This window comes from Falco peregrinus, chromosome 8, assembly GCF_023634155.1.
Source record: "Falco peregrinus isolate bFalPer1 chromosome 8, bFalPer1.pri, whole genome shotgun sequence".
NCBI classification, from domain to species: domain Eukaryota; kingdom Metazoa; phylum Chordata; class Aves; order Falconiformes; family Falconidae; genus Falco; species Falco peregrinus.
The window spans coordinates 49,400,930-49,424,365 of NC_073728.1; the positions used below are offsets into that span (position 1 = coordinate 49,400,930).

The following is a 23,436-nucleotide window of genomic DNA, read 5'->3' on the forward strand; positions in this document are numbered from 1 at the left end:
TTTTACAAAAGGACACAGGAGAAGATACCTCTTTTCAGCACTAGCCTTAGCTTGGTTTACGGATGAAGAGGGACTGGGAGTGACAGAATTGCAAGCTAGTTCCCTAGTAGGAGACCCATGCCCCCACCCCCCAACCCCCCATATATTTTACAGGAAACTTGCTGGACGATTGGAAAGGTTTTTGCATGGAAATATGTGTAGCTTGTGGGCCAGGAGCAAGAGAAACTGGCAGTTTTCTGAATACAGAACCAGGAAGGGGGAAGCACTGGGCTTTGGGTATTGTCTGCAACTTGGGGGCAATCTCTTTAATAAAAATTAAATTTGACTTGATTAAACAGGCTATTTCTAAACAAGTTTCTACTACGCAGTTTATTTTTCTCTCCTCCCACTCTCTAATTGCTTAAAGTAAGTTTGGATGCTACCTGGTATCTATTTAAGACTATCAAAGCAAATCTTAGGGGAAAAAACCCCACCCTGTAAGTGAGCAGTAAGATACTGTACAATAGGAGTTTTATAGCGTTGATTGATCTCTAATTTACTGTCTAGACACAAAGTCAAAGGAAAAGTGTCCTCTACTTCCAAGAATAAATTAATACCTTCTCCACACCACAGTGTTTCACTGTGTTTATGTCATTTCCATTTAGGAATATCCACTGAACGAAACAGAGAGGTGCGTTACTCCTGAGCTGCAGCACTCAAGGCACAGCCCCAAACTTGCAATACCAATGTTGAGTGTGGCATGCAACACTCCTGAGTCAAAATTCTGATGAGTCACTCAGATCAGGTACCTTCATAAAGGACAGGGTGAAGAAAATATGCACACTGGGATATTCTGACTAATAAGGTTATCTAAGATTTACATGGGCTTATGTAAAACCAAAATTACATCCGCTGTAAAATCTAAATAAAGTGATGTATTTGGTTTGTAATAAATATGGACCTACTATTTGCAATGTTATTCAAGCTACTTGATACTAGCTGAAGACTCTGCTATTGTTCACACTTAAATGGCTCAAATCTTCAAACTCTTACCCATGTAACTCATACAGATTTTAAGATGACCGATGAATCCGAATTACTACTACAGATGATGTTTGCTGGACTGGACCTTAATTCCCTTTAGAGGAACAGGGGGCAAAAGACATCACTGCAAATCCTAAAAAATCTGCATGTCAAGTCATTTGCAGCTGTTCAACAGCACTCAAAATACAATAGCTTTACTCTTCATTGTTAATGGTTACACCAGAAGCTAAAGAAAGTATGCTATGGAAAACAGACTTTCATAATAGAAAAGAGAAAGTGGACAAAAGCAGATTAAAAAGTCCATCATCTAGTTTTTTATTGATGTCCTTTCCCATTTTCCCCCACGTGCTGAAAAGCCCAAGCTCTCTTTTACCTAGAGAGAAAGCAAAGTACTCGGACTAATACTGTTGTTAACTTGGAGACAACACTTTCAAATATCAGGTGTGCTAGGAAACTTTTGTCACTGGCTGATATTAGGAAGTGAGGTGCATATAAATGCCTTATATTAAGTATCCTAATTTGAAAACATTGCTCTTCACCTATAAAGCTGCAGTCCTATTTACTAGAAAGCTAAACAGAACTGATGAAATTAGGAAAAAAAATCAGCATATTCTATGTAATGCAGAGTTATAGCGTATATTGATATAAGTATTTATAGCAGGTCACACATCCATACCAGCTACCTTCTGTGGTTTACAGTGAGCTGCCATCAGAAAGTGCTGGATGATATATGACTTTTTTTTTTTTTTTTAAATATAATAAGGCAGCCTCATGGTGTATGAGGTAGGTGTCAAGAGAGTGTTTTCAGAGTAGAATTGGCCTGAATCGGATCTCTTTTCTCTTATATAAAATCAGAATCCACAATAGTGACATCAACAGAATGACATGAATGGAAGAGAGGTGTAAAATAGAGCTAGGCCTCCTATTCTCTAGCAGTCCAATGATTTTGCACTTTTTCCCACTAATTAAAACTTAAAAGTACAGTGGAAGCAGAGGAATTGGTTATTGGCCATATCATTATAAAACAAGGCTAATGCCCCAGATTCACTCAATGTATTTTGCAGCTATATCCAATTTACAGGAGCCCTAGTACTATTGCCGATGTGGGCTGCAGAAGTATCAGAAGACAGCCAATGCTATTTTTCCTCATTTTTCTGCAAATACTCAACAGAGCTGTAACTATAAGGCCCAGTTACATGAGTTATGGTTTGAAGCAATAGCTCTTGCCTCTCCTAGAAGAATGAAAAAAGGAGATGGAACAGAAATGGGTGAAGTGGTACACTCTACACTCATGCCTTCCCTATTAAGTGACCAAATCTTAATGTTGGGAGGTGGGAGGGCGCAGGACGGGGGGACAGAGATACAGTCTTAAAGAGTTCTGACGATGCAAAGTGACTCTGCATGTCAATCTTAACTGCACTTGTCAACCTACAGAAACAGACTTATGAGCATGGGAAAGTGGCTCTCAAAACCATTTCTAGGAAAACCTTCCTTCTAAACTCGTAAGACTGTTGTTACACCTTTGCTTATCACTGCGGCTCAATACCTACAGGCAGTCAATTCTGTAGTTTTCAGACAAAACTAAATTATATATAGTACTGAGGGGAGATTGTATCAAATGATCACCAACAAGAAAGAAGATGGTTTGTACTTTTTGTACAAGCTGGTTTGTACTCTTCTGTTCTTCTTTATAGTCATTGCTCTGATAAGCTACAGACTTTGAACTATGCATTTCTGTGCCCCATTTCTCCACTGGAATTTAAATAGGTTGAAAGTGACAATGTTTTACAAAATTATAAAAAGTAATGGTAAAGGCTGATTTGAGCACAGGCTACAGAAATGAAGTGCTAAGATTAACACCTTACCTCAGCTCCAATATACTAGTAACATTCCTGGATGGGAAGATACGCCGAATATAGTTAAAATCTCCAACAAAGAGACTTCCATCAATACCCACTGCCAGTGCTACAGGGGCCAAAAGCTTATTTCCCTCTGCCAGACCATTGCAGCTAGGACAGGATATGCTTCTTCGGCGCCCATTCCCCATAATGCTGGTTATCACAGCTGGCTGCTGAGTTAGAAACTGATTTTCTCCATTGCCTTTGTGCAATATACCTAACAATAAAGAGGAGAAGAAGTGGTTATTACTGTCATACATTGCAGGGGACTTCAGGTAGTTCTCTTTTCAACAGCTGCTGTTAAGGACTGTACACTGAAATGACTCCAGCATTTGGTTCTTCAACGGTGCAAAAAAGAGTGAAAGGTCTCTGCAGTAGTAAAAATAAAGGTGGAGTGAATATTCTCTGTTAAAACACACACACACAGCCGCAGACCCAGCCCTAAGCCCTGAGTCCTTTGGTATTCATTGTGAAGAAAACATTGCCATGCAGCTCTCTGGCCTGGCACAATGGTTTCAACTGCCTTATTAACTGGGAGGTGAGAAGGCAAACAGTGGGGAAGAGGTGCTCCTTATTTGTATCCCTGGATCTTCTCACTCTGGTTTCCTATGTTACAGTTTATTTGAAATTTCGTCAACCTCACTGTTCTCTTTCCACCTCTCAGTCTTTCACGTGTTTTTCATGGAAAATGAAAAATGAGAAATGGAGAAGCCAAAGAAGATGACAGCACAGAAAATGAAAAGATAGGAAAGAGATGAAGCTCCTAGCAGGGCTCCTAAGGATCAATGATAAAAGGCAAGAGGGAAGCTAGTGGTAAGGATCTTTATTAGGCTTCAAGAAATGCCTTTCAGATCAGATTTTTTTTCAAAATATTTGTTCAAAGAGCAGACTCCTGCTCCAAGGGAGTGGTTTCTCTGACAAGAGTGACCATTTTCAATGTCATCAAAGATTGTAGTTATCTGGCCATAAACTTTTAGCCTTGTGTTCTATTGGAAATACAGGTGTACTATCCTAATGTCACTGGCTCCCCACTGGTGACAACAGTGATTATCACGCACTATCCAAATGGCTCTCTCTACAGTGTTTGTTCCGCTGCACAGCACTTTAAGTGTGTTCCAATTGCTTGATCTTGCCTATTCTGAACACTACTTTAGATTTCTTGAGCAACAATATACTTTGCAATTTGTTAATGTGGGGATCAGCAAGAAGGCTGTAGAAAACACTTGGCAGAGATCAAAGAAATATATGCTAAGCATTCCGCTCCCTAAGAGTCTCTGGTAAAATATGAAGATCAGGAACGTTCAGCTTAGGATATGTAAAGACAAAGAGATGTGAGGAAAAAAACAAACGGATGACAAAATTAAAAGACAAACGAGACAGTATCTCATCACAGACTCATACTCCTTTTAAGCCCCATCTCATATTAGAGGGAAAAAGGTCAAACAAAAGGAACCAGGGACAGATGCGGTTAATATCAGAAAAACAGGGAAGGAAGACAGAAAGACATTACAGGGGAATAAACGAATAACAGAATAGAGGATAAAGATTTGGACTTTAAGAAAAGTCATGCTGTGCAGAACAGTAAAATTTTGTTGAAATTCTAAAAAAAATTTCCGGCAACTGAAACATGTCTCATACCTTACTAAGCTAAAGATGAAACAAAAAGAGTGGAGAAATTGCATTTTTAAAAGTGTAAATATAATGCAAATAAAAGGTGTTCACAGACAAAACTCCATATAGCACAGAAAACACATGGATTTAACTAACTCACCACTCTTGACATTAAGTACATGATGTTTATCCAAAGACCATCCTCCTAAATTTGAAGGATCTAGTTCAAATCCTTGCAGCAGTGCTGTCCTCTTCTCCCATAAAATGAGACTGGGGCAAGTCTCATATTCAAAACCCACAGAAACTGAAATAAAATAAAATCTAATATACTTGCTGAACAAACACTGAATTAAACGTCCAGAGCACATCCAAATCATTCAGCATTCCAGTTCCTCAGCCCCCTCAAGAAGATGGACTGATTATATTCCTCTCTTTTATTCTACAATATTAAATTCAGACCTTTGACTAGACACAAATTTGAAACTTCATTCACATGTACTCTGCAGGGATCTGATCATTTCTGTTTGAATAGCTCGCACTGGGAAGTGACTGGTTTGGTGAGAGTGAGAAATATAATTTTAAAAATATAATAAAATTATTCTATCAGATAACAGGACAAGATCAAACTCTTAATTTGCCAGACGTTCACAGCATTTATTTGGTGTGTTCATTTTACATATCATATACCAAGAAGCAGTGGAAACTTTGTGTGCTTAAAAGCACACATGCACTGCAAGCATTACTCAGGAAAGCAATATCCTATGCAATAACGTAAGAAAGAAAAACTATAGCAAAGATGATTTTAGAAAAAACAGAAAAGAAGTAAGATTTTTAAAATAAGTTTTTCTTTCCACACTGGCACAGCTCTGATGTCCATTTTTAGCATTGTTGTATCACAATTATTCTGATACTCAAATGAAAATGAAAAAAATATTATGATGATCACTCTTTTTCCCACCCACTAGAATCGAGTGAATTAAAAATAGCTGTCGAACTAGAAGACTGAACAGCATTAGAAAAACACTATTTTCACTTCAAATGTATTATACCAGAAGAGGCTATAATAACGGCATGCATGAAAACCCAAATGCACGAAAGAAGGCTGGCTCGTCCTGCATGAGGTTCATTTGTTAGCTGAAAGGAAATAAAAACACAGTGATGGACTAGGTTTCACCCAAGTTCCTGTGGCCAGTTTTTCCCATTGTCTGGTCTAAACCATCTAAGTCAGCTACCGATCAGGAAACAGGCATGTTGAGGGAGTTTAGACCTTTTGAATGTGATCTTTAATGTGTAAAAAGAAACATAATACAAAGACAAATTGGGTCAGGAAGACAAGAACTGTTTAGTCTATATTTGCTTCTCCGTAAAAAATCTTTGCAGTTTCCTTACTAAGAATTACAGGTGTTATTTGGAAAGTTTTGGAGCTTATATATGTTGACTTACCTACAGCATCTGACAACCCATAAACCTTCTGACCATATGCATCTGTTTTGTCCCAGATAAATGTATATGCCAAGTTGGGAGATGCCTGAAATGATTTTTGAAACAAATGCCCTTCTACCGCTACCATCAAATGAACTTTGATTAGATTCAGCGGCACAAGTGACTGAGTCATGGTGATCTTAAGTAAGGATTTGTATCCAGCAGTACGGGAACTCAGGTAGTTGAGCTTTATACTAGAGCCAGGGATCTCAATTTCTTCGTGAAGAACCTGAATAGGAAAAAGATCAAACATTTTATATTAGTGTTTTGTTATTTTTTTAGAATAATATTGCCTTGCATATTCTTATGAACTTATGAACTTCTACTGCTGGGAATGGTTATCCTCAAATCAGTGCAGTGATGCAGTTCAGCTGACATTTCTGGACAAATAATTATTTGGCAGCTGTGTAAGCTTCTTTTTAAGAGCCCACTGCTGGTAAAAACGCAAATAGTAGTTCTACTGCAAGTTATATGCAAGGAGAACATAAGAAATACAGTCATAGGAACCTGCAATTTCTACTAACAGTTAGTATAAAGGGTAACTGAATAAAGCAGTGAAACAATAGTACCAGGAGAGTTTTCCTTTGTCCTAAATAACATTCAAGAAAGCAGCCTGCACCAAGTGCCACACACCAAGCCTTTGCAAAATCCTCCTGAAACACCTAAGCTGTCAACTGAAATGGAGAGGTGTATTGTATGATAACGAGAAGGTGCAACGTAGTCAAAGATAAATGTGTCTGGGTGACATGAATCTGGGATATCTGCTGCAGACCTCATTATAAAGCCTGCTGTCAGAATGAACTCTGCAGAGGCATTTGCTACAGCAGTTCCAGGGGACAAATGGTGACTGTGGTAAGCACTCAGGTCAGCACTAGCACCTGACCACTGATTTCTATACCATTTCCACTCACACAGTTCTTACCTGGGTTTCTGGTACAATGGGATTCCGGCCAGGAGCATCACTGAAGAAAGTTGAAAGTGGTGACGAAATGATGACGGGGTCAGGACGGACAAAACCACTTAGATCACAGCTAGGAATGGAGTTCTCCTCTGTCTTCATCACAAGAGTGTCCATGGCATAGAAGCTATTCCAAGGCAACCATACTGTCCTTTCCTGACTCATAAATGGGGCCCGTTCAAAGTGCAACGTTAGGGATGCTCCGCCATTTGCAACCAAGTCAAACCTAGAAAAATGTGGGCTTTAGAAGTGACAAGACTGAATAATTCCAGTAATAACATTCCTGGCTAATGGAATAGGTATATAGGTACACCTATAGCAATAGGTATATGTCCTTGTTTCAGCTGGGACAGAGTTAATTTTCTTCACGCTAGCTGGTGCAGAGCTGTGTGTTGGATTTGGGATGAGCATGCTGGTAACACGCTGATGTTTTAGCTGGTGCTGAGCAGCACTTACACCATGTCAAGGACGTTTCAGCTTCTCACCCTGCCCCGCCAGTGAGAAGGCTGTGGGGCACAAGAGGCCGGGAGGTGACACAGCCGGGACAGCTGACCCCAGCTGACCCAAGGGACATCCCAGACCACATGACATCATGCTCAGCGTATAAATGAGGGGAAAAGCTTAGTAAAGCCGGCTGGGGGCTGCTGCTCAGGGGCTGGCTGGGCATCGCTCAGCAGGTGGTGAGCAATTGTTTTTCATTTGCATCGCTTCTGTTTCTTTTTTTTTTTATTTTCACTTTTTGTTAGTAAGGGTTTTATTTCTCTCTCTTTTTGTTATTTTCCATCTTCTTCTATTTTATTTCAGTTTCTGCACTGTTCTTATCTCAACCCATGAGTTCTCTTACTTTTACCTTTTTGATTCTCTCCCCCATCGCACTGGGGGAGAGTGTGCAAGCGGCCGTGTGAGGCTTAGTTTCCAGCTGTGGTTAAACCATGACAGTACATTTTAAGTGTCATGTTTCAAATTATCAGTAATGGGATGCGAACCTCTGGCAACTAAACAACTGAAATCCAGCCAAGACAAGCAATGATTCGAAGTCACCCGGCCAAACCTTGTTCCTATATATTATAAAATCTGCATGAAATAATTATAAATACCCAAACAAAAATCACCACACTTATTATTACAAGTCATCTTCATATATAGAATCAGCAGAGAAGCCAAGTTCATACTGAGTTGAACACTGAATTATCCCTTTCCTAAAAGGTACTGTCCATCAAGGACAGAACGGGACATGTGGCAGAAGAGAATAGTAATGAAAAGTTTTGCTGCTTCCTATCCCCAGGATAACTGATTTATCATTATTCAGAAAGATTAGGTATTTATTCCCTATTACCTACATAACCATAGCAGTAACATGGAGCTGTGCAGGCATTTTGAAAAAAGTCCTAAATGAGTAGAATACTTCAAGATTGGTCTGACGACAGAAGCAGGTATCAGTTGTTTCATGTAAATGTTGGCAACATAACAAACTAGTCAATAATTTCAATAATCTATTCAAATCTAAATATAGTTCAGCTCACCATTTACTGTAATACTGAACCACTGAAATCAACAACATTATACTTTTATTATAACATAATAATATTCTGGGAAATGTGAAAATTAAATACTCCCTATAGTTCAGTTGACTCATAATAATTATTTCAATTCAATTGTTTGCATGCAAGATCAAGATAAAATGGCAAATGTTTACAATGCATGTGTCACAGATATACTGTTTTAGTTACCACTGTCAGTAAACTAGATAAACCATGACACATTGAATTTTGTTTATCTGCATTTGTGTGCATTTCAAATCAGCTGATACAAGGGGGAAAAAGCACTTTTTTTGCACAGCAGGAAATTGTCTAAATATATTCAATTAGAATCTTTTGATTACATTCTACCCTGAAGAAACTCAAAAGATAGTGGATCTTCAAAAGGAAAGAGAAGCAGAAGGGAACTTTTAACAAAATATACTATTCTATAATGACACTACTTTTTTTTTTTTTTTTCCCTAGCAGTGTTTGCCTGCCTTGCGTTTCAAAATAAAATATTTCTGGTCTTAGCTGGATATTACTGTAGACCACAAATGTTTTCACAGATACAGAGCAATTTATTTGAAGGGAGTCTGCCTGCTAACATGTCATTATCAGAAGTCAGCTTTTTCATGTTTACTTGTGGTTAGTATTCAAAATACCATGTGAAAAATTACTTTTCTGTTTACTTAATAGCTCTTTGCCCTGGGAGGAATGCGATGCATGATACCACATGGTTCCATTAGATCACACCATCTGTTAATCAGCAAAGATACTACATACAAAATAGGGACTCAATGAAGCAAGCAAACTCACGTGCCATCCTGACGAGTGATGGTATAGCCGTACTTTGGATACTTGACAAATGACACATTGACCCCAACTAGAGGAGTTCCATCTGTAGTCACCACTTGGCCTCTTATGAGAGACACAAGACTGAAAAAGAAAGATAATTAAAGGTATAAAAGTTAGTTACAAAGCAAAGTTACGTTGTTTATAAACCGAGTAGTGGAACACTTATGTCTCATGTACTCTAAATCCAATTTACTCCAAAGCTTGCTTGATTACTGAAGATACCACAATATTGCCCAGATCCCTCTATATACTTAAATCAAGAAACTGCTTATCTATGCAGTGAGGTCTGTGTATACAGACTGGGTGGTAGCGCTTTCCTTGTCTAATGAGGCTTTGTCTGTCTAATGAGGCTTTGCAGAGCAGAACGCTCTCTCGCATTCAGCCAAGCCAGAACTGTGACCCTGAAGTCCCACTGAAATCACGATTGGGCACTTCTCAAAACCCTCCCTGGGTACAATAGCGTGTCTGTGGATGTCTAATACACTTCAAAAACAGGGTGTAATGCCATACCCCTTTTTTACACAGCCGATTTTCCAAATTAAGGTTCATGTTCCTTCATCTCGGAGTGGCTGATGTTTGTATGCTGCATTTGGTCCTGATTCATAACCCTTGCTTTTTCACTTAGTCAACAGGAGAAAGGATTTGGTTTTAAGGCCAGCTTTACGCACAGGCAAAAGAAAAAGTTCTCTTAGCCAACAGGTTAGCTTAACCTAAGGGAGATGAAGATGGATTATTCCTGTAAGAGGCACTGCCTCTTCTCTTTCTCTCCGGAGAGCGCTTTGCTGCTGCGAAGTGCACAGTGGGTAGAAGTTGCCGCTGCCTGCCTGGCTGCCTTCTCAGCCTCCAGAGCACTGCAAGTAGCAACCCCACTTCTCCCTGTTCTTCCTCCCTCTGGCATGGCCAGTCTGTTCCTGCCCTTCTCCTCTCCTCTCCCGGCTGGGGAGGAGCCTCCATCCCCTGGCTCCTTTCCCCTCCCTCTTCCCTGTACCCGGAGAGAAGCAGCTTGGTGAGTGGGGAAAGCTGCATGGTAAAAGGGAAATGGAAAAGGAGAAGCTCCTTGTATATGGCTTTCATTTCTGCATTGGAAACACGAAAAACCTCCCTGGGAAACAGGGAGACAGTTAAATCCTGCCGCAACCCATATCTCAGGGATAGCAACATTTCATTTTGCCGTGGTCCTAGGTGAAAAGATTTCTGCTTCAGCAGTATGTGCTTCCAGCATGAGCCACCAACTCTCATAGGCAGCTACAGAGAGCACCAGAAAATGAAAAGCCCTGTTTCTGAACTGACTTGGTGCTGGTAGGACTGGAGCCGTGCCTGAACCTCAGCAGCTCCAGGCACACCAACCGCCACAGCATCCCGGCACCACAGGCTGCTGGACGCAGTCGGAGCTGTAGGACAAGGGGATTAACCTGAGCTGGTTTTTGCTGAAAACTGACAAAATGCAGTTGAATACTGGGATGGCTAGAACGCCTGCATCAGCCCTAAATCAGAGAACATCTGTTTTCATTAGGAGTAGCAGGGGTTGTTTTCAGGTCTTTTCTACTAACTCTGAAATGTTCAAGGTGCTGTGATGTAAATTTCCAACTGCATTATACTGGCTATTTAACAACTACTTCTTCATATTTTTATTCTGAACAAGGTGTAATATTTTCTTCAATGTTACATAAAAAACCTAATTAATCAAAATGACCCATCTCTGTTCCTTTTCTTTTAGAGCTTTTAACCATTTCTTGACCTTTCTGGTCAAATTTTAATTTGCACAATCAACATTTTGTAACCGAATATGGAATGTAATAGAAATCGATACCTGTTGAGAAAATCTACTGGGGAATACATTGGACCAAGATAATTGTCTTGGCATTATTCATTTAGCTTTAATTATTTTATGTTACAAACACACGGAAGTAGTCGTAGGAAGATAGTCACTCAAGCCTCTACAGGGGAACAGTAGCAGACTTAGAAAGAAATCATCATATGGCAGAAGAGAGCTAATAATGTCCGTGACAATTTTTTTCTACTTTCAGTCTTAATATTTCAGGAAATACTTGAACAAGAACATTTAGCTAATAATCTTCCCTTTTATTTCTAAAATGCCAGAATACAGAACAAGATGGATATTAAAACTTTATCGCTAAAATTTGGATTTATAAGTAGTAATGCATTGACTAATAGTCACACACTGGGCAATCTTTTTTTTTTTTGGTAATCTTTTAAAACTGTAACTGACAAATTAAGCGGATACATTAAGTCCTTTTTTATTAATCACAGAAGTTAAATGTGTAAAAACATGTAGCTTTTCCTGAAAACTTAATTTTATCTTGTTTCTGCACAGAAACGATCAGTGTGTTCTCAATAATTTTGCAATCAGTACATTTTGTTATTTACTGCTTTAGCAGGGTAGGAAACAATATTTTTTTACTTATACTAGTACTGGGAAAAAAAATCATAACCACTATTTTGTCCCACTTTTTTCACCTCTTTCAATGGAATTAGAGTTTGAGCTAAGAAAAGAAAGAAGCCATTATCTCTCATGGTAGCCACTTCTTGAGACTACAGCAGCTTCAGTACACGTGAAACTTGGAATCTAACCCTGTGGTATTTTTTAAAAGTCAAAAACCTTAGTTGTAAAACTTTCAATTTGACTTTATACATTAGATTTGCCTAAAATTGGTATAAAAAATAACAGTTGAGCTGTAGAATTCCCAAAAGCACCTTCACAACTTAGAGGCTAAGGCCAATTTTAAAATGTCATTAATATGCCATTTGCAAAGATATGTTAAAATACGTGACATACTTCAGATGAATAAAACAGAACTAAGATTTCTGCCACCAGGAACCCTAGAAAATATAATTTTTTAAAAAAATATCTATAATTTCCAATGAGATTTTTTCAAAGGAGTTTGGGGATAGAAATGCCCAGCTCCCACTTTTTCTAAAGCTCTAATTCTTTGACTGTTTTGAAGGCTCCAACTCATATCTATACATAAACAGCTTGATTATTTTAAATATAATTGCTAATATTTCTTGGATGGTGCACAAATATCTGCATATCACTCTATCTGTCTTGAAATTTGGAATGATAATCACCTGCTTTTGTAAAACACTTCAAGATCTAGGAATAAAGTGTTGGATCACGTTAATAACACAACTAAACGTTATCAGATGATAGTGGAATAGAGATACAGGGGGTACACTCATTTTCATTCTGAGTGCCTTAATGAGGCAACGGCTCAAGCACTGGTTTGCATACACTGTGTAAGAGGAAACTGCCTGCTGCTCGTCACTCAAGGAAATTCTGCTGACTGTAACATATACAGAGCAGCATGTACCAACCAGTTTGCGGACTGTATGCTTTTTATGCTGTAGCCCGTATTCCTTTTTGAACAGATTATTCAGCCTCATGAATTAGTAAGGTTATCTCTTGTCTTGTTTTCCTTTTCATGCAACGTTGCAGAAAATTGCAAGAATTCCCCCATTTTATTTTTACAGAGCTTCAATTTTAACTCTGGCAATATGAACATAATTGACATATCATCAATTTCTTAGCATCTTTCCACAGAGACAAATTTAAATAATATATATAAATAAGAACACCACTCTTCTTGTAAGCATACAAAGGCATCAAATATCAATTAACGATGTGCTAGCTTTTAGAGTCATTATAAATATATAATAAGTAGTAATAGGAAGAACATAGGAAAAGAAAACCAAGAAGAAAATGGAAACTTCGTCAGATGTATTGATGATGCAAGTAAACCAGCAAGTAAAACAGTTTCATATAAGGAATAAACCCCTCCTAAGTTAGTGTATCTTTAGAATAATTTGAAATGGTATTCCATTATTAAACTTGTGTTAACAACACTAAAAAAAATGCAATCCCTTTCTAACTGGAAACTACTTTGCATTTTCCCTGCATTTCTAGACTGCAGCCTTCATAAAATATAGACCTTGGAAGCTCCTACTCTGTGGAAGGAACCTTCTAGGTGTTGCCAATATTTTAAAATGCTAATAAAACTCTGTTATAAAATAAAGGTCACATCATAAAACGCAACAGAGTGCTGTCAGTGGGAATGTTGCCTAAAATGCAAACACATGAAGCACCTGAAAGCAGCATCTCATGTTAAAACATGAATAGAATGTCTGGTAGAAATTCTCCCATAGAATGCAACCGCACAGGTACAGTGTCATATTTATAGCTGCTACCTGCTGTTGAAGGGATTTTCTCCCGGGATGATGTGAGTGCTGTCCTTCCCCACTAAGAGCTTGATTCGATCATAGAATGACTTCACAGTTGGTGAACCAGAATGGCTCTGTTGTATGATGTCAAGAGGATCACGTGAGCCCCGGCACAGCAGGCTGTTTTGACAAGTAGACTGGAGGCAGCAGTCTGGGTCTAGGCAGTCAACCAAGCCGTCTGAAAGGTAAGAATCATCAAGGTTCAGCCAGATGCACTCTGCTATCAAGCAATAATACCTAATGGACATCTAAAGGCACTAGGAAAAAAATATTAATGCTTACTCTTTGTAACATCCCAATGTCATAAAACTGGTAGTTGAACCAATAATGCTGTGAGGATGAGTTTTTCTCAAGTACATTGGTGGTTAAACACCATTATTGCTTCAATTAATTTAAAACAGTATTAGATGAGAATCAATCCCAAATAAATCTGTGAAGGCTTGAAATTAGAAAGCAGGAATAGTGGAAGGAGTACAGGATTATTTCTTTAAGGATTTTTTTTTTTTTTTAATCTTGTGAGTTGCTTTTAAATCTTTCCAGCTGTTTTACGAAGTTTTTAGATTTCCTTGCTGGGCTATAAGAGTCTTGAGAATTATACTGTTTAATTTCATTTCTTCCATTTGGGGAGATGGGGTGACAGAATAAGTTCTTTTTACCTAAGTAAAATAAAAATTATATTGTACCCATTTTGGCAATACATAGGGAAGTGCTCCTGGAACTCCCATCTTCCATAGATATCTGAATCAGAATTTGTTCACATGGTTGGATAAGGAAGGATCACTCACAAAACTGGTGGATTCAGTCATCATACTACATATTAAGTTGTCCATCAAGAATATTTATTAAGAAGTATTTTAAAGAAAAATTGGAATTTAAACACCAGAAATTAATATGGAATCATCAACGGGGAGATCGATCTGTATACTTAGATAAATTACAACTGACTATTTTTAGCACATACAGTAACAACTTCTAGCATCATCCTTTCCTTTGGTATCATAATTTAACTGAAATATGTTCTCTCAATGGACTTTACTGTAATTTAGAAATTAATAACCATTGACTTGAAAATATTATCATCTCTAACCATTTAGAAACATTTGTTCATTTACTCTGGCAAGAGCCATGCATTCAATCTGCAATCTACTCAGGTCTGTAAACTTTCAGAGACTCCCCAAGGCATCTTAACGTGATTTTCGATTACAAATATGGCCGGGGCACACACTGAGTATCATACACAAGACACAACGTTCCAGCAGGTTAGTTGACGAAAGTACCTTAAAGTAAGATCATGATGCATGTATTTTCAAGATTTTCAAATGCACAACAAACCAGCATTACCCTACACAGTGATACCTGGAAAAACAACAACAACAGAAACCCCAAACCTATAAAAATCTTTCTTATTTTACAATTAGCCTTATATGCCCAATGGATTGAGCGTGTGGCTGAAATGGCTGCTGCTGATTTAAAAACAAAATTGCTGAGGTGTGCTGACAATGTTTCATTCAGCCCTCTAAGGAAATTTAAGTCAGACAAACTACCTCGTTGCAAGAGCTATATGTTGCTTGAAGGTCAGGTGCCTATTCACATTAAGAGCTTCATTCGTCTTGAAATCCTTTCCAACGTGGCAGTAGGAATTTTCTTTTTTGCTACAGCCCATTTTCCACCCACTTTATATAATCATTGTAAGGACATCATTAGCTTCAGATTATAACTCAAGGCAGATTTCCTATTAAGCTCTGAGAACTTTTTCTCAGCATCTTGTGTTCTTTCTGTGTGACACCTCTACAACTATGAACTTAAAGCTGCCACTGTTCAGTCTGCTCAGTTCTTTTACTCAGACGACCACCAGTCAAGAGAATTCTATCAACACGTTAGAAATAACAGAAGCAAAACACAGGATATAAATTACTCCCTTTGACAAATTTGCATTTACCTGTTCAAGCTGCATTGTATTTTTGCCATACCTGTTATTAGCGGTGAGCATACGTTATGTCTGTAATGACCTCATCATGCAGCAGATTATGGGATGCTGTGACCAAACACTTCTGACGACACCATGAACTTTCAATTGGCATATCAATCTCTCAGCGTCCTGTCAGTCATGCGAATCACATCTTTATGCTCACAAGCCCCCTTGGATATAGTCTGACATCGCAATCTTCAGTAAATTACCCTGTCACTGCCAATCTCACCGTTATCTCACAAACAATCAAGCAGGCAATCAAACTGCTCTGAATTGCCAGTTCAGGACCTGAGAGGCTAGAAACATCTCCATTCAATACCAGGGAGAAACCTGTGTATGATTCCTTTCAGGTAGGAAGGCTTTCATGCAGCTGTGCGAATTCAGACATGCACAGTTTCAGATGCTTACAGGAATATTTAGAAAAGACAGGCATATACCGCAACATAAATATACACATGATTTACTTGTTTGGAACATTATTACTTATAATATATGCCTATATTCCCCCATACTAATTTATTCCCAGATGGCAGGATTTGGGAGTTAGGATATTTTTACCTTATGCCAACTTAGACACTGCTATACTATTTGCGTTCATAGTTGCTTTGCTGCTATTATTCATTTTGTTGCTCTGAAATCTCTGACTATGTATGAAAAACTATTTATGTTTGCTTAATTTGCTATCTGGAAATATTATTGCAGAATGGCTGAGATAGGCAGGGACCTCTGGAGGTCATCTGGTCCGACCCCTCTGCTCAAGCCAGGCTACCAAAAGCCAACTGAGCAAGACCATGCCAAGACAGCTTTTGAACATCTCCAAGGATGGAGACTCCACAACCTCTCTGAGCAATGTGCTCCAGTGCTCAGTCACCCCCATGATAAAAAAGTGTTTCCCAGCATACGTTTGTGCCTGGGGTTGTTCCTCCCCAGGTGCAGGACATTGCACTTCAGTAGGTTACTATCAGCCCATTTTTCCAGCCATATCAGAGCATTACGTATGAAGTAAATTGCTACAGAATTATTTAGTTGTATTAGACTTAGTTGATTAAAAAAAGGGCTAGAAAAAAAAATGTACCTTCTGTAAGAGAAAACTCTGCCATAAGCATGAATTTTAATTAGAATTTAGGTTTTTTTTTTTTAATATATATTTCAGAGCTTGTCGTCTTCCAGATTTCCTCAGGTACACTGAATTATTTATACAGTTAATTCAATGACAAATACCTCGCCATTAGCCTCACCAAGACATTGCTGATTTTCACAGTGTACACATCAGAGTTTTGAATGGCCAGTCGGCAGCCCTCTGAAACTCTGTAAGCTAAACGAACGAGACTCTAGAGGGAATTAAGATGGTGTTGAACCTCCTCCAACAATTTGGGACCAAAAGAAGACCCAACTCGGCCTTAACTGAGAAGAAAGAAATCGGAAATTTTGATCTGATTTAAACTGGCAGCATAGAATTAGCTCTCCATTGCTGTTCGTGCTTCTTCCAAATTCCCTAATCTTTTCAGAAACAAAGCAAGTGACATGGTATTCCTCTTGAAGACTTCACTTCTGCTAATGGATACACACATTTCTTGACTTTCCGTGAACTGTTCCACAAGCTTTCTGGCTGACTTAACTGCACAGCAAAAAGAAAATTTTAAAGTATTACATGTAGAATAGAATAATTTACTTGTGCACGCCATATTTTAAGATGGCCTTATTGTCTTTCTCTTGATCATCATTACAAGGCCTAAAAAGCTATCAGTAGAAACAGTGATTTATTTCAGTGCCAATGTACTTAGAACCCCTCATCATCAGTTTTCCCTCACCACTGAACGTATTTCTCATCACATGCAGGTGACGGATTCTACAGCTGTGCTACACCTTTCTTTGGAAAGTTGATGATGGAGCTATTGTTTGTTTGTTCAGCTTTTTTTTAACTCCTACAAGTAAATTTTCTTTAGCTTCCACTCTTCATCAAACACTTGCAGGCTGTCCTTCAGGTCCAATTCATGATGCACGTTACAATGAGTCAACTTTGACCTGACATCCAGCTGCTTGAGAAAACCCTTTCTGTACCCAGCAGGGGAAAATCTTGTTGCCAAAACAAAACTTCTGAGCACATGCTCAGTAGAGGGCATCCTTACACTTCACTAGCTTCAGGAGCTGATGACTTTCAGAGCATAATTCCTGGAAATTTTTCTTTTTCCAATAAACATTTCAGACTGATGATTAAAATGGAGGCGGGGAGGAGGGGGAACAGCAGCTACTATGAACCCTGAGGGCAAAAGGGCCTTTGATCACTCTGAGGGCAAATTAGTTAATTTATCATGATCCGATTTTAATTATGTGTAGTATTAATATACCCAAGGTGAAAGAATTAGAGATGCTCTATCAGATTATCAAAAGAGTAGGCTGCCTTTCTGCCAACACAGAAATATTTTAATTGAGCTCTAAAACTGCATGCAGAAATGTTTCCACAGACAGGCTATTCCACAGCCCAGTGTATCTTCCTGCCAGGAAGTTTTATCTAATATATAACCCAAATTCTAACTTTTGTAGTTTGATCTAATTACTGTTAGCTATATTGGCATACATCATTCAAAATAATTCCTCCAAAGTTCCTGCTGCTAACAAGAAAGGAAATGCTTCTAATCCTGTTCCAGCCCTGTTCCTCAATTAGCCAAACTGGAAAGCCTCTCCGTAACCTGTCAGGATCTCCATTATACCACTGGCTCATATAACAAACTGTGAGCACAACAGAGTATTTTCAGAACCATAATCCTAAACCAAAGCTGCCTTTCAAGGGAAACCTGGATTGTAAATCCCAAGTTGTGGTAAAGCAGAAGAAAACTGGCTTCCTTTTAAGCTGGGTGTGCCTCTGAATGCCCCCCACCCCCCCACCCCCCCCCACCCCCAAACCCTGATGAGTACCCTGGAATATGACATCGGCAGAGCAAGAATCCCACATCCCTTGCCCACTCAGGGTCCCTGTGCTGCGCAGAGCCCTGGCAGCTGGGAAAACCCAACTCCAGCTGGCATCACCTACTGCAGGTGTAGCTCCAGCTGTGCGCTGAGCGCTTGGTGCTCCTTCTGAACTTGAGAATACTGGTGGGTTTTGGATGCTCCAACCTCAAACCACACATAGCTTAGAGCAGACTTGACCTAGAGGGCTCCAAGATGAAAATAACCTCAAAAAAATAATTGTTTGTTGGGTTCCAGTGTACACATAGATACCTACACAGCAACCAATGGCTTTTTAAATCATAAAAATTTGCAGTCACTGAATTCTTGCCTTCGCTTCTCCATGGGTTATAAGAGCATGTGATTGTAGTAACATATCCCATGAGGGACAGTGTAAGGATAAGCTGGCTAATGTGTGTAAAGGCGATTAGAGGCTGACGTGAAGTTTTAACAAAATCACATACAAGCATACTCATTAGCTCTTGTCAAACTTACATAATGTCTAGTTTTGATACAGGTTTTATACTTGAGCTTACATGAGTCACTCTGGCCCCCATCCACAATAGATTTCAACTACTCATTACATTTAATGTTCTAAAACTGACTATTGTACAGGCTCTGGGAATGTATTTTTCTGTGCCATGAGTATTCTGGGTATTTATATTGAGAACTTCATAAAGTCTTTTGTCTGTGCTGAATTAGAGACCCCTGCTGAGGCTTGTTGAGGCAAGCTAAATTACATGATTTGCCTTTGTGCTGTGAAATACTTGTATTATCTTAAATGTCACGAGCCTGATGCAGTATCAAGTCACAGGATTTGTAATTTTCTAAAAGCATTTTTTTTCTAAATGTTTATTGCAGGGAGACACTTCTCTTTTCTTTCTATTTTCTTTCTGTCTAATTTCAGAGATGAGTTTTCTAAGACAACTCAAATAAACAGCCTTTCAATCAGTCAAGTGCACTGTCCTGACAGTGAACTTCTCTAGAAATGTATTTTTCTTGTGAATTGAAGAGAAGTCATACTGAAGCAGATAGCTAGCTTTCTCTCATTCATTATCTTCAATGTATTGTGCCAAAGAGAATTACCGCCAACTGTACTTCTTGGTGGGGTTACAGCTATATAGTAACAAACTGAAGGGCAAATTTTGCCTTCTGAGATATGCACAACTCTCTTTTGAAAGCCAAGTGGAAATAAATTAAAATGTATTTTAAAAAGAATGTCCCACTTTGCATAACAAGGAATTCCTCCTTCAATTCACCTTAGTATTCTATACTGCTATGGGTTGCTTCTTTTCCTTCCCCACCCAATTTTAGTCTAGATGATTACATTTAGAGAAGAAATGTGATCTGTGAAGTGATATTAGCAGTGGTTGCTTTTAATTTTTTTTTTACCTGCCTCCTCCTATCCTTTCCATCCTGATCAAATCCGAAACAAAGCAGTTCAGCAAAATTTTGGCTATTTCCTGCTTTTCTTTCTCTGAAATTACATAATTCGTCTTGTCAATAAAAATTATAAACATGAGGAGAGTAAATTTGAATGGATGCAAAAGGTGGGCTTAGAGAGGAAGAAGGAAAAGAAAAGCCTAGAAAGAACAACATCAGTGGGCAGTATGGACTTCTCCCAGGGCTGCTGCTGCAAAGGCCAGAGTCTGTACTTGGACACCTCTCCCAAATTATCCCACTGAGTTCAGGACAAAGGGCCCTCAAACATGAGCTCCTGTTATCAACTGCATCTAACATTCAGTGAAACTATTCTGTAGAAAGGAAATACGATTTTTGCTATGCATTACATGGTCCATTTTACTTGAAGGCACTGTAAGGTCTAAGGTGAAATGTAGTTAAACATACACAATTTATGAAGACTGTTCCGAGATACTAAAAATATATTCCAATTTAGGAACAAGCAAATTATTACAAAATAATTTTTGTAAAAAGATGGGTATAAATAGCCACTGTAGGGTTTTCCTTATGCAATATGTCCAAAAAAATACAAACTAAAAAAGTAAGGTACCTTGTCTTATTCCTCAAAATATCATCTATGATCCTTTAATTTCCTAAAATAAATCCACGGTGAATTAAATGGGTTATACATGTCTATTGGGGGGATTATACATTGTAATCACAATTATGGGTCTTAAAATAAAGCTATTTCTAATCCCTCCAAAAGATGCTTAATAACTATTAGATTACTGAGGGACTGATTAAGGAAAGGGATTAGATTTAGAAGTGGCCACAGTGAGTAAATTAGGCAATTCAAACATGTTTTGGAAAACAGAAGCATTTTACAATTTTAAAAGATCTTAGAAGTGAGTCAATGACAAAAGCCCCTTACCTTTCAGTTAGATTTCCTCCTTAAAGATAAGTAAATAAACAGATAAATAAGAGACTCAAGTTTTTTCAGCAAAGTAGCCTATGCACCAGAGCAACCCTAAACAGGTTTGTAACAAAGACCCAGTTAAGCCCATATCTAGATTTGACACGTGATGGTAAGGACAAATACAGGTGAATTTCCCAGTGCTACCTCGAATCATGCACAGTTCTACTTAACAGCCCTAAGAGGAGAAAACAGCTTTGGACCCTTCTTTCTGCTCTGGAATCCCATTTTATTTATGTGAGTAATACACACTGACATCTTATTTAAAATGAAGATTTGTAAGTCTCAACAAGACAGGGGCACATCTGCCTCTTCTAGGAATAAACCAACTAAAAGGCATTAATCTAAAATGGAAAGAAAATATTAAGTATAATATTCCTTTTTTCTCTTTTTGAACTATGGTACAGAGTTCGCATAGTGGCAGATAATAAGACAAAACAGGACAAATGGGAATCCCTTCGGAGTCAGTGGCAATGCTCTTCTTGACATCCATGAAATGAAGATTTGGCCCAAGGCCTTTGAATCTGATTGTGAGATACAATTACAATAAGAATGGCTGAACAGCAGAAGAGCTCCAAAATATGTTAAATCTGTTGCTGCATGGGGAAGAAGGGAAGACAGAAAATGACAGTTCTGTTTCAGTGACATGCTGAAGCAACTGCATTTTAACAACGTGAATAGATGGACAGGAAGGAAGGAGGTTCAGCTGTTCAGGCAAGGACCTCATTTAGGCAAAAAAATGGTATTTTTAGCTACTCTAATGCCTTTTGAAAGACAGCTTGCATCATCATTACTAGTCCAGAACTACTTGCTTATGTTAACAGAACAATGTTCGTGATGGGGCAGCAAATGAGTTCAACATTCTGCTGCAAATAAACATGGCTGAGTTTCAAATGAAAAGAATGACTGGGAGGAGAGGCGATTTCTTTAACTTTTAATAATCTTGCACTTTATGTGAAATATGGAGTTCTGGTAACTAGCTGAATCTTTGATTCCCATATTACAGTTTTCAGCTTTGCCTACGGAGAAATCTTAATTTTACCTGTTTCTTTATATACACAGTCACAATATGATCTCGGTGCCGGGAAGGTGATGGAGCAGGTCACCCTGAGGGCCATCACACGGCACGTGCAGGACACCCAGGGGATCAGGCCCTGCCTGACAGCCCCGATCTCCTGCTATGAGCCGCTGCCCGGCCTGGTGGGCGAGGGAGAGGCTGTGGCTGGTGTGTCCTGGGCCTTAGTGAAGCCTCTGACACCGTCTCCCACAGCATCTCCTGCAGCCACCGGCTGCTCATGGCTGCCCGGGGGGCTCTGCGCTGGGGTCAAAGCTGGCTGGGCGGCAGGGCCAGAGAGCGGTGGGGAATGGAGTCACATCCCGCTGGCCCCTCGAACCCTGGGTTCGGGTTTGGGCCCCTCACGGCCAGAGGGACATGGAGGGGCTGGAGCGTGTCCAGAGCCGGGCACGGGGCTGGGGAAGGGGCTGGGGCACAAGTGCTGGGAGGGGCGGCGGGGGGAACTGGGGGGTTTAGTCTGGAGAAGGCTCCGGGGGGACCTTATCGCTCCCCACAGCTGCCTGGCAGGGACTGTAGGCAGGGGGGGTCGGTCTCTTCTCCAGGTAACAAGTGACAGGACAAGAGGAAACGGCCTCAAGTTGCACCAGGGGAGGTTTAGATTGGAGATTAGGAAAAATTTCTTCACGGAAAGGGTGTTCAAGCATTGGAACAGGCTGCCAGGGAGGTGGTTGAGTCACCATCCCTGGGGGTATTTAAAAGAAGTGTAGACATGTCACTCAGGGCAGGGTTTAGTGGTGGCCTTGGCAGTGACAGGTTAACGGTTGGACTCTAGGATCTCAAAGGTCTTTTCACACCTAAATGATTCTACAATTACATAAAGGGCAGCCTGAAGAACAGAGCATGCATCCCTCCCTTCCTCTCCCTTCCTGCACACTCCCGTGGTCTCCCTGTTAGCATTAATAAACAGCTAGGTCACAGGACGTGTTCCTGGCCAGGCGTGCAGTGAACCAGACACGTAAAGAATAGTACAGCTTAAGGCAAAGGCAGAACTGCACTCTAAGAGACTAAGTATTAAGTGACATTATATTCAGTTTTGAGTTTTGTTGTAGCTCTATTGACCGACAGTTTGACAAACTGATGGGAATGACAATGATTGTCTTTCCAGCGCATATTGGAAAGGATCCCATGCCATCTGAAAGTAACCTGAAACTCAAAATACCATCAAGCAAACTGAAACAGCCAAAATCACCAAGACATGCCAGAGACCGAAGAGTGCTGCAGCGCCACATGGCCTGTGGCTAATTCTCAGCCTGTGCCACCTGCACCCTGTACAAAGCACAGCCTGGCTGAATTGAATCAAAGTGTTCGGTTTTTTAGGTATACCTTGCAAGCGTGTGGAGAAAGGGCTAGGTGAACAGGTGTTGAACACCTAAGCTGCCTTATAGAAAAACTCTACAGAAATGTAATATGGATGAGACTACTAAAGAGTAGTAACGATTGTTGGATTAAAGTACTGAGCTAAAGGTCGTAAAACAAAGAGATTAAT

The 23,436-nt window shown here is 39.4% G+C and overlaps 1 protein-coding gene across 5 annotated transcripts in view; it reads right to left on the bottom strand.

Annotated features, from left to right (window-relative positions):
- The window catches only part of TENM2 (teneurin transmembrane protein 2), a 698,308-nt gene that overhangs the window by 29,694 nt on the left and 645,178 nt on the right, over positions 1 to 23,436 (bottom strand). For all 5 annotated transcript variants that reach the window (XM_055812702.1, XM_055812701.1, XM_055812700.1 and 2 more), the window contains exons 17-22: positions 13,554 to 13,764; positions 9,309 to 9,428; positions 6,937 to 7,198; positions 5,976 to 6,243; positions 4,693 to 4,836; positions 2,889 to 3,138 (exon numbers count right to left, since the gene is read on the bottom strand). In XM_055812702.1, the coding sequence (XP_055668677.1) occupies positions 2,889 to 3,138; positions 4,693 to 4,836; positions 5,976 to 6,243; positions 6,937 to 7,198; positions 9,309 to 9,428; positions 13,554 to 13,764 (1,255 nt within the window). The remainder of the gene's footprint in view (positions 1 to 2,888; positions 3,139 to 4,692; positions 4,837 to 5,975; positions 6,244 to 6,936; positions 7,199 to 9,308; positions 9,429 to 13,553; positions 13,765 to 23,436) is intronic.